Source organism: Giraffa tippelskirchi, chromosome 10 (assembly GCF_054371585.1).
Source record: "Giraffa tippelskirchi isolate mGirTip1 chromosome 10, T2T-mGirTip1v1.2.pri, whole genome shotgun sequence".
NCBI classification, from domain to species: Eukaryota; Metazoa; Chordata; class Mammalia; order Artiodactyla; family Giraffidae; genus Giraffa; species Giraffa tippelskirchi.
Genome location: NC_137284.1, coordinates 73,321,234 through 73,333,468, shown reverse-complemented (window position 1 = coordinate 73,333,468; position 12,235 = coordinate 73,321,234). Strand labels below are relative to the sequence as shown.

At 36.9% G+C, this 12,235-nt stretch overlaps 1 protein-coding gene across 16 annotated transcripts in view; it reads left to right on the top strand.

Moving 5' to 3' along the window:
* Positions 1 to 12,235, top strand: part of SNX13 (sorting nexin 13) — a 147,782-nt gene that overhangs the window by 98,527 nt on the left and 37,020 nt on the right. For all 16 annotated transcript variants that reach the window (XR_014067841.1, XR_014067839.1, XR_014067838.1 and 13 more), the window contains 2 exons: positions 2,089 to 2,193; positions 3,624 to 3,756. Coding sequence is in view for 12 of the 16 variants with exons in the window: in XM_081537670.1 (XP_081393796.1) it covers positions 2,089 to 2,193; positions 3,624 to 3,756 (238 nt within the window). In the remaining 4 variants the exon portion in view is untranslated. The remainder of the gene's footprint in view (positions 1 to 2,088; positions 2,194 to 3,623; positions 3,757 to 12,235) is intronic.

Here is a 12,235-nt window from a genome sequence, read left to right as displayed (position 1 = left end):
ACACCACACCCATACACAAACGAATAACAGGTAAGTGTTGTTTTCTTCTTCCTCCACAAACCCCCTCACAAGAACCAAAAAAGTACCACCACACTACCTCCCTGAGTTTACTTCTAAGAGTGTTGAATTAACAAGGGGGCATTAGAAGTTGTATAGCCCTTATGTTGCACATTCATACCCTCCTGTTTACTTACTTTAAAAATTTTTTTTAAAAAGATTTTGTTCAAGAATGGTTGGTACATAGTATTGTGTTAATTTCTTCTGTACAGCGAATTGATTCATTTACACATATGCACATTCCTTTTTCATGTTTTTCTCCATTATGGTTTTTCACAGAGTATCGAGTGTGGTTCCCTGGGCTATACAGTAGGACTTTGTTGTTTATCATTGTATACATACTAGTTTGCATCTTCTAATCCCAAGCTTCCATTCCATCCCTCCTGCATCCTCTCTCCCCCATGGCAATCTCAGGTCTGTTCTCTGTGTTTATGAGTCTGTTTCTCTTTTGTGAAGTGAAGTTGCACAGTTGTCTCCTCCTCTTTGCAACTCTGTAGCCTACCAGCCTCCTCCCGCCATGGGATTTTCCAGGCAGGATTACTGGAGTGGGTTGCCATTTCCTTCTCCAGGGGATCTTCTCGACCCAGGGATCAAACCCGGATCTCCCACATTATAGGCAGATGCTTTACCATCTGAGCCACCAGGGAATAAGTTCATTTGTGTTCATTTGTTTTACATTGTGTATATAAGTGATATGGTAATTTGTCTCTTTCTTACTTACTTAGTATGATAATCTCTAGGTCTGTCCATGTTGCTGGATATGACTTTATTTCATTCCTTTTTATGGCTGAGAAATACTGCATTGTATATGTACCACGTCTTCTTTATCCTTTCATCTCTTGTTGAACATTGAGGTGGTTTCTATGCCTTGGGTATTGTGAATAGTTCTGCTTTGAACATAAGAGTGCATTTATCTTTAAATTACAGTTTTGTCTGGATGTATGCCCAGGATACTTACATACTTTTTCTTCTCTTCTTGATTTATCTATTCTGTTCCTTAGATCATCTAACAGATAGCATAGAGAAACTGCTTAAACAATACATTCTTTTGGTACTGCCTCTAAAAGTTAACATCATTTAATAACTCATTTATTCTCCATAGCCTTCAGACTTAAAAATACAAAAGTTAACATGCTGAAGAATGTCTGCAGTATCTGTCACATTATGCACCTTGAGAAGAAAGTTGTTGAAACAAAGTAACTTTTCAAAATTTTTTCTGTCCCTTATCATGCTGATACTTTACTGCAGTATTGTAAAACCAATTAGGATAAAGATAATCTCTTTTTAAGTGCTACTTAAAAGGATTGTTTCTAGTGTTAAATGGTAAGTAGCAACATGGCATACTCTTTTGACATTTTATTAAATACACATCTAAGACTACTGAGTGCTCAACACTAACTTGTAGTGACAGTATTTCCTATGTTCTGGCCATATATGCCTTACGTAAATCTCTTTTCATCCTCACGATAATCATATGTAGTATTTATCTCCATTTTACAGATTGAGTAAGTAAAGCCTTGTGAGAGGAAACTTGCTCAGCAAAAGTTAAGATTTAAATCCACGTTTGTCTAACAAGTCTACTGTGTGGTACTTCATGGCCAGAAAGATGCTAACTCTCATTTCAGCCTTTAAACATCAAGGTGTCATTTACAAACCAAGGGTTTTTTGGCAGTTACTTTTACTATTATGATTCCATTGTTTAAATATCCTAGTTTGGCCTCCTGATGCGAAGAGCCAACTCACTGGAAAAGACCCTGATGCTGGGAAAGATTGAGGGCAGGAGGAGAAGGGAGCGACAGAGGATGAGATGGTTGGATGGCATCACTGACTCAATGGACATGACTTTGGGCAAACTCAGGGAGATAGTGAAGGACAGGGAAGCCTACCATGCTGCAGCCCATGGGGTTGCAAAGAGTCGGACATGACTGAGTGACTGAACAACAAATTATTTAATTCTCCTACTATCAAGGCTTAACTTGTACTTAGAAATGTCAACGATTAATGCTACTTGTGTTTTTCTCTGTTTGTCAGGCATCTCCAAGAGTTACTGTTGATGATTATTTGGTAGCAAAATTAGCAGATACTTTGAATCATGAAGATCCAACCCCTGAAATCTTTGATGACATTCAAAGGAAGGTATTATGTACAACATTTATCATTATATCTCTTTTGAAAACAATGTATGTATCTATATGCATGTAATTTGTCTGTAAAAGGTTATTGAAACGTTATGAAAGTACAGTGTGATAACTAAAAAGATGTGTTATGGTGTTGGGAGCCGCGTTAGGCATTACTGACAAAATGGAGGCACGGCCCCAACCCCCTCTCCTCATCCTGCAGGCACGGTCCCGGGATGGAGTTAGGTCTTGTGATTCTGACTTGTCCTTTCCTTCCTTCGGTTGAGTTGGCTGGAAAGAATGTTAAGATGTTTATTCTTGCATGAGAAAAAAAAAGCACAAAGCCTTCTGCAGTTATGCCCAGGAAATAATCCATAAAGTTACATTTGTTCAAGGACCTTTACAAAGAATGTTCCAGGATGAGCACATAGGCTGCAGCTTGAGGCCATGGGAAAGATTGTTATTGAGACCTACTTGTGAGGGAAATGTTTATGGCACAAGAAGTTTGCTGAGTTTAGGGTTTAGGAATAATTAAGAATAGTTAGAAGCTAAAAGTTTAAGGTATGTTGTAGTGTTGGCATATTTTACTATAGATTATAGGGACTAGAAATTTTAGAGATACTAATAGCTAGAAGCCTTTTTTAGGAGAATGAGCTCAAGATACTAGAGGCTAGCAGGATTTAGAAAGATAAGAAATAAACTGAGGAATGTGGTATGCAGCCCAGAGACAAACATGAGTTACAATGTAATCACAAGGACACTTAAGAGGGAACTCTGAAGGACAACAGTGGAGAGGTAAATCTGGGTGAGGGGAACTGAAGATGTCAAACCTCTGACCTAATGCTTTTGTAAAAGTATAAAAGAAAACCTGATGCTTAAAATAAACATGCAGTCCCGCACTTTGAGTCAGAGGCTGCATCATTCTCCGCCAACACCGCTCATCCCTTCAGGCTGACTCCCTGGCTGCTGGAGCTGGACTCCAGCATTATGGTAATAATACTTCACAAAGTAGCCAGTTTTTCTTTGCTTATTTACTGTAGAAATACAGAAAATCCCTGTGCTGGGTTATTTACTTTGAATCTGGCTTAAGTGACAGATACAGATTCTAGAATTTTATGAATAGATGATGTATAAATAACAGATTCATTTGTTTTAATATGTGCTTTGAGCCTTTATTTGGATTTGTTTCTTAAAGAATACTACTTTGTAGAGCATTATATATAACTGCTGTCATGTGACTTGTTTTGCAGTAGGACTCTCTTCAGTATAATTTAGATGCTAGAGGGGCCAGAAAAACATCACTAGTTGTGACATAGTCTTATTACTGACATCTTATAAACATGGAGCCTATAATTCATTACAGTAATACCTCTGTCTAGCTTTTGTTGAAATCTTATTAGTGGAAATTATTTGTATTAATGATTGAATATCTTCATTTATCTCAATAAGGTGTATGAATTGATGCTTCGAGATGAAAGATTTTATCCTTCCTTCAGACAGAATGCACTTTATGTGCGCATGTTAGCTGAGCTGGATATGTTAAAAGATCCTAGTTTCAGAGGATCAGATGATGGTGATGGAGGTAAGGTAGCACACATTGTACATTTATCCGTGTATATATGTATATTCCTATATATATTTTGCTTACCAAAAGAAACACTTTCAAATAGCATAAAAATGTTCTTAAAGCTGAAATTTAATATTTAATATTTAAAAATCCATGAATAAATGATGAAGTTTACTAAATTAAAAGTTAAAATCTGATAACAAATTAGAACATAACTGTTGAGCCTAGAATTCCTGTATTTTTTAATTTATTTTCTAATTGAAGGATAATTGCTTTACAGAATTTTGTTGTTTTCCGTCAGACATCAACAAGAATCAGCTATAGGTGCACCCATGTCCGCTCCCTCCCATGTTCCCTCTCATCTCCATCCTCATCCCACCCTTCCAGATTGTCATAGAGCCCCTGTTTGTGAGTTATACAGCGAATTCCCATTGGCTATCTTATTTTACATATGGTATTGTAAATTTGCATGTTACTCTCTCCATACATCTCACCCTCTCTCTCCTCCCCTCCCCCTGTGTCCATAAGTCTGATCTCTACGTCTGTTTCTCCTTTGCAGCCCTGAAAATACATTCATCGGTACCATCTTTCTAGATTCCGTATATATTCGTTAGTATACGATATTTATATTTCTCTTTCTGACTTACTTCACTCTGTATAATAAGCTCTAGGTTTGTCCACCTCATTAGAACTGACTCAAATGCATTCCTTTTTATGACTGAGTAATATTCCATTGTATATATGTACCACAGTGTCTATATCAGTTCATCTGTCGATGGACATCTAGGTTGCTTCCATGTTCTAGCTTGTTGTAAAGATTGCTGCAGTGAACATTGGGTTACATGTGTCTTTTTCAATTTTGGTTTCCTCAGGGTGTATGCCTAGTAGTGGGATTGCTGGGTCATATGGTGGTTTTATTCCTAGCTTTTTAAGGAATCTCTATACTGTCTTCCATAGTGGCTGTATCAATTTACATTCCCACCAGCAATGCAAGGATTCCCTTTTCTCCAAATCCTCTCCAACATTTATTGTTTGTAGACTTTTTGATGATGGCCATTGTAACTGGTGTGAGGTGATATCTCATTGTAGTTTTGATTTGCATTTTTCTAATAATGAGAGATGTTGACCCATCTTTTCATGTGTTTGTTAGCCCTCTGTATGTCTTCTTTGAAGAGATGTCTGTTTAGGTCTTTTCCCCACTTTTTGATTGGGTTGTTTTTCTGATTGAGTTGTATGAACTGCTTGTATATTTTGGAAATTAATTCTTTGTCAGTTGTTCCTTTGCTATTACTTTCTCCCATTCTGAGGGTTGTCTTTTCACCTTGTTAGTAGTTTCCTTTGCTGTGCAAAAACTTTTAAGTTTAATTAGGTCTTACTTTGGAGAAGGCAATGGCATCCCACTCCAGTACTCTTGCCTGGAAAATCCCATGGACGGAGGAGCCTGGTAGGCTACAGTCCATGGGGTCGGTAAGAGTCGGACACGACAGAGCGACTTCACTTTCACTTTTCCCTTTCATGCACTGGAGAAGGAAATGGCACCCCACTCCAGTATTCTTGCCTGGAGAATCCCAGGGACGGCGGAGCCTGGTGGGCTGCCGTCTCTGGGGTCGCACAGAGTCAGACACGACTGAAGCGACTTAGCAGCAGCAGCAGCAGCAGCAGGTCTTACTTGTTTATTTTTATTTTGTTTCCATTACTTAGGAAGTGGGTCATAGAGGATCTTGCTTTGATTTATGTCATTGAGTGTTCTGCTATGTTTTCCTCTAAAAGTTTTGTAGTTTCTGGTCTTACATTTAGGTCTTTAATCCATTTTGAGTTTATCTTTGTGTATGGCATTAGAAAGTGTTCTAATTTCGTTCTTTTACACGTAGCTGTCCAGTTTTCCCAGCACCACTTATTGAAGAGGTTATCTTTGCCCCGTTGTATATTCTTGCTTTCTTAGTCAAAAATAAGGTACCCATATGTACATGGGTTTATCTCTGGGCTATCATGTTCCATTGGTCTATATTTCTGTTTTTGTGCCAGTACCACACTGTCTTGATGACTGTAGCTTTGTAGTATAGACTGAAGTCAAGAAGGTTGATTCCTCCAGCTCCATTCTTCTTTCTCAAGACTGCTTTGGCTATTTGGAGTATTTTGTGTTTCCATATGAATTGTGAAATTTTTTGTTCTAATTCTGTGAAAAATGTTGTTGGTAATTTGATAGGAATCTCTGTGAATCTGTGGATTGTGTTTGGTAGTATAGTCATTTTCACAATATTTATTCTTCCAACCCAGGAACTTGGTATATTTCTCCTTCTGTTTAATGTTGTCTTTGATTTCTTTTATCAGTGTCTTATAATTTTCCATATACAGTTCTTTCGTCTCCTTAAGTAGGTTTATTCCCAGAAATTTCATTGTTTTTGTTGCAGTGGTAAATGGGATTGATTCCTTAATTTCTCTTTCTAGTTTTTCATTGTTTCTATATAGAAATGCAAATGATTTCTGTGTATTGAACTTGCATCCCACGACTTTGCTAAATTCACTGATTAGCTCTAGTGATTTTCTGATAGTTTCTTTTGGGTTTTCTATGTATAGTATCATGTCGTCTACAAGTAGTGAGTTTTATTTCTTCTTTTTCCAATCTGGATTTATTTCTTTTTCTTCTCTAATTGCCATACCTAGGACTCCCAAAACTATGTTGAGTAATAGTGGTAAGAGTGGACACACTTGTCTTGTTCCAGATCACAGAGGGAATGCTTTCAGTTTTTCACCATTGAGAATAATGTTTGTTTGTGGGCTTATCATATACTGCCTTTACTGTGTTGAGGTAGGTTCCATCTGTGCCCATTTTTTGAAGCGTTTTTATCATAGATGGGTGCTGAATTTTGTCAAAGGATTTTTCTGCGTCTGTTGAGATGGTCATATGGTTTTTATCTTTCAGTTTTTTAATATGATGTATCCATTGATTGATTTGCATATATTGAAGAAATCTTGCATCCATTGAATAAACCTGACTTGATCATGGTATATGAGCTTTTAAATGTGTTGTTGAATTCTCTTTGCTAGAATTTTGTTGAGGACTTTTGCATCGTGTTCCTCCGTGATATTGACCTGTAATTTTCTTTTTTTGTGTTGTCTTTGCCTGGTTTTGGTATCAGAGTGATTGTGGCCTTGTAGAATGAGTTCGGAAGTGTTCCTTCCTCTGAAAGTTTTTTGAAGATTTTCAGAAAAATAGGCATTAGCTCTTCTCTAAATGTTGATAGAATTCCCCTGTGAAGCCATCTGGCCCTGAGCTTTTGTTTTTTGGGAAATTTTTGATCACAGTTTTTGTATCATTGTTTCTAATTGGCTTGTTCATAATTTCTATTTCTTCTTGATTCCTTCTTGGGAGGTAGAACTTTTCTAAGAATCTGTCCATTTCCTGTAGGTTGTCCATTTTATTAGCCATGTTGCTGCTAAGTCACTTCAGTCGTGTCCGACTCTGTGCGACCCCATAGACAGCAGCCCACCAGGCTCCGCCGTCCCTGGGATTCTCCAGGCAAGAATACTGGAGTGGGCTGCCATTTCCTTCTCCAATGCATGAAAGTGAAAAGTGAAAGTGAAGTCACTCAGTCATGTCCGACTCTCAGTGACCCCATGGACGGCAGCCCACCAGGCTCCTGCATCCATAGGATTTTCTAGGCATTAGCCATGTAGTTGCTGATAATATCCTCTTACGATCCTTTGTGTTGTCTGTTGTCACCTCTACTTTTTCATTTCTAATTTTGTTGATTTGATTTTTTATTCCTTTTTTTCTTGATGGGTCTGGCTATTGGGTTGTCAATTTTATCTTCTCAAAGAACCAGCTTTTAGTTTTGTTAATCTTTGCTATTGTTTCCTTCATTTCTTTTTCATTTGTTTCTCCTCTGATCTTTATGATTTCATTCCTTCAACTGACTTTGGAATTTTTTGTTCTTTTTCCAGCTGCTCTGGATGTAGACTTAGGTTGTCTGTTCAATGCTTTTCTTGTTTCTTGAGGTAGAATTGTATTGCTATAAACTTCCCTCCTTAGAACTGCTTTTGCGGAATCCCATAGGTTTGGGGTTGTAGTGTTTTTGTTGTTATTTGTTTTTAAGGATCTTTGGATTCTTTAATCTCCATGAGTTTGTGTTTTTTGCAGGTTTTTTTTTTTTCCTGTAGTTGATATCTAGTCTCATAACATATAGTCAGAGAAGATACTTGATACGATTTCAGTTTTCTTAAATTTACTGTGGCTTGATTTGTGACCCAAGATATGGTCTGTCCTGAAGAATGTTCCATGTGCCCTTGAGAAGAAAGTGTATTTTTCTGCATTTGGTGGAAAGTCCTGAAGATACCAATTTGGTCCATTTGGTCTAATGTTTCATTTAAGGTTTGTGTTTCCTTATTAATTCTCTGTTCTGATGATCTGTCCATTAGTGTCAGTGGGATGTTAAAGTCCCCTACTATTATTGTATTACTGTTGATTTCCCCTCTTATGCCTGTTAGTGTTTTCCTTATGTATTGAGATGCTCCTATGTTGGGTGCATAAATATTTGCAATTGTATGTCTTCTTGGATTAATCCCTTGAACATTGTGTAGTGTCTTTTCTTATCTCTTATAATATTCTTTATTTTAAAGTCTATTTTGTCTGAAATAAGGATTGCCACTCTGGCTTTCTTTAGGTTTCCATTTGCATGGACTATCTTTTTCCATTCTTTTACTTTCAGTCTATGTTTCTGTAGGTCTGAAATGGGTCTCTTGTATGCAGCATATATATGGGTCTTGTTTTTGTATCCATTTAGTCAGTCTGTATCTTTTGGTTGGTGCATTTAATCTGTTTACATTTAAAGTAATTATTGATATCTATATTCCTATTGGCATTTTCTTAATTGTTTTGGGTTTGTTTTTGTAGGTCTTTCTTTTCTATTGTATTTCCTGGCTATGTCAGTCCATTTAGTATTTATTGTAAAGCTGGTTTGGTGATGCTAAATTCTCTTAACTTTTGCTTGTCTGTGAAGCTTTTGATTTCTCCAATTTTGAATTTGATTTCTCCAATTTTGAATGAGATCTTTACTGGGTAAAGTAATCTTGGTTATAGAATTTTTTCTTTCAGTACTTTGAATATATGCTGCCATTCCCTTCTGGCCTGCAGAGTTTCTGCTAAAAGATCTGCTGTTAAGCATATGGGTTTTCCCTTGCTGCTTTTAATATTCTTTCTTTGTATTTAATCTGTGTTAGCTTTGTTAATATATGTCTCAATGTGTTTTTCCTTGGGTTTATCCTGTAAGGGACTCTGTACTTCTTGAACTTGATTGACTATTTCCTTTCCCATGTTAGGGAAGTTTTCAACTATAATGTCTTCAAAATTTTTTTCAGTGCCTTTCTTTTTTTCTTACTTCTCTGGGATCCCTATAACTCCAACGTTAGTGTGTTTAATACTGTCCCAAAGGTCTCTGAGGCCATCCTCAATTCTTTCATTCTTTTTCCTTTATTCTGCTCTTCAGCAGTTATTTTCACCATTCTCTTTCAGCTCACTTATCCATTCTTCTGCCTCAGTTATTCTGCTATTGGTTCCTTCTAGAGTGTTTTTAATTTCAGTAACTGTGTTCAGTTCAGTCGCTCAGTCATGTCCGACTCTTTGTGACCCCATGAACCGCAGCACTCCAGGCCTCCCTGTCCATCACTAACTCCCTAAGTCCACCCAAACCCATGTCCATCGAGTTGGTGATGCCGTCCAGCCATCTCATCCTCTGTCGTCCCCTTCTCCTCCTGCCCTCAATCTTTCCCAGCGTCAGGGTCTTTTCCAATGAGTCAGCTCTTTGCATCAGGTGGCCAAAGTGTTGGAGTTTCAGCTTCAACATCAGTCCTTCCAGTGAACACCCAGGACTAATCTCCTTTAGGATGGACTGGTTGGATCTCCTTGCAGTCCAAGGGACTCTCAAGAGTCTTCTCCAACACCACAGTTCAAAAACATCAATTCTTTGGCGCTCAGCTTTCTTTATAGTGCAACTCTCACATCCATACATGACCACTGGAAAAACCATAGCCTTGACTAGATGGACCTTTGTTGGCAAAGTAACGTCTCTACTTTTTAACATGCTGTCTAGGTTGGTCATAACTTCCCTTCCAAGGAGTAAGTGTCTTTTAATTTCATTTTCATGGCTGCAGTCACCATCTGCAGTGATTTTGGAGCCCAGAAAAATCAAGTCAGCCACTGTTTCCACTGTTTCCCCATCTATCTGCCATGAAGTGATGGGACTGGATGCCCATGATCTTAGTTTTCTGAATGTTGAGCTTTAAGCCAACTTTTTCACTCTCCACTTTCACTTTCATCAAGAGGCTCTTTAGTTCTTCTTCACTTTCTGCCATAAGGGTGGTGTCATCTGCCTCATATCTGAGGTTATTGATATTTCTCCCGGATTTTTCTTTATTTCTTCTATGTCCTTGGTGATTGTATTAACTGTGTTAATTATTTCTTCCCTCTTTTCCATTCTATTTCAAAGACTTTGGAGGATCTTTACTGTCATTATTCTGAATTCTCTTTCAGGTAGATTGCTTATTTCATCTTTGTTTATTTGGTCTTGTGACTTTCTGTCTTGTTCTTTCATTTGTGCTGTATTTCTCGGTCTTTTCTTTTTTTTTTCTTTTCTTTTTTCTAACTTGCTCCACTTTGCCAGGCTTTAGGGTTGTATTCCTTCTTCATTTTGGTTTTGGCCCCTGGAGGGAAAGGTTGGTCTGAGTGGCTTAGATTGACTTCTTACTAGGGGTGACTAGTGCCTGTGTTCTAGTGGGCGGAGATCAAGCAGGTAGGTAATTACAGAAGTAATGGGACATATACATTCATTTCCACACATACAGTCGTAATCAAAGTATTCTAAAGAAAAGAGTCAAGGAGATAGACTTGGTGAACAAGGGAAACCAAAAGTGATATCGATCAGTTAAAAGCAGAGCTAACTAACGCTCAATCTGGAAAACTGAGCCTAAGCAGATTTCCAACTGAGAAATATAGCAAAGAGAACACAACAATTTAACTTACATAGTGAAAAAAGAAAGAGTGAAGGAAAAAAGGGAGACGAAAGGAAAAAGAGGAGAAGGGAGTGGAAAGAGAATTTTTCTTAAAATTCTTGAAGCATGTTTTCAAAGGCATTGTCACTCCAATATTTTTATGGTAGTTTCTTTTTTGCTTGTAAGTTATAATTTTCATGATTAATGATAGGATTATTGAGAAGATTAAATGAGATAACGTGATGATTCTGACAATGTCCCATAAACTATAAAACATTTTTTTCTGTTTTTAATTGTACTCTGTTCCAAATCCTGTATAATACAAGCCAGAAGAAGCTACAAGAGTCATTTATTCCAACCTTTCAGTTTTTTTCTGTTCACATTGTATAGTGAAGAAAACAGACATTAAGAGTGATAACACTTTGATTTTACTCCTTTTCTACTACTTATTACCTATGTGATGTTGGCCAAATTTCTTTAGGCCTCATTTTTCTCAGTTATAAATGTAGACTAATATTCTTCTTGAAGTAGTATCCTACCTCAGAGTTGTCATAGTTTAATGGAATTCCCTATATAAAAATGATATCTAAACTAAAACACAAATATCGGTTTTTCTTCATAGTAAATAATTGGCTATTTAAGAATAGTGTGAGAGGCAGCCCTCAGACAGTTTGCAGACTTTAGGCCTGATGACCGTTTTTACTAGTGATTCAGTGCAGAAGTACTTATTAAACTCGAATGAAGTATCTAGGATTTGGTATACTTCCTAGCAAATAAGCAATGTAAATACAAAGTAAATGGGAAAGGCTTTACCAAGTATTTAAGGGAGTGCTTTAATTATGCTCATTTGCTTATAAATAGAGTTAATGGACAGGACCACTTAAAGTTGGAGATATAATAGATGTATTAGGTGGTTAACACTGCTTAAGCAAATGCCTCCAGTTTGGAAGCTTTCTAGCCTCCCCTCCTCTCTACCCATCCTCCCACTCCTTATTCTATATTAGTGAGACTTTTTAAATAATATAAGAAATATAGTTATAAACATTTGTATGTTACAATAGCTTTTATATTGATTGTTGACCTTGTATCTTTGTTATTTGTAAAACTGGAATAATACTCTGTTAACTGTATTTGATTGCTTAATTGAGGGAGTTTTGTTTTTTTAAGAGTACTTCTCTGCAAGCTCAATAGTAAAATTCAATGTATTTCGAGTTTATTATATAGTGTATCTATTTACTGTCTCTGTTGAAGAATCTTTTACAGAGCTGCTATGAAATTTGTAGTAGAAACTCTCCTTCCTTAAAGGACTATTATAAATGTTTTCATTATATATTTTAATTTTGTCTGCTTTAGAAATTTTCTTAGTGTTGTGAAGTCGAATTGCTATCTGACCCAGAAAGAAAGAAGATCAATCGTATCAGCATCTATGTATTATATAATGATCATAGTAGCAATATATTCTCTGGGAGTAGTTTTTGATCCTATAGTGTAAAAACTCTTCCAGAAT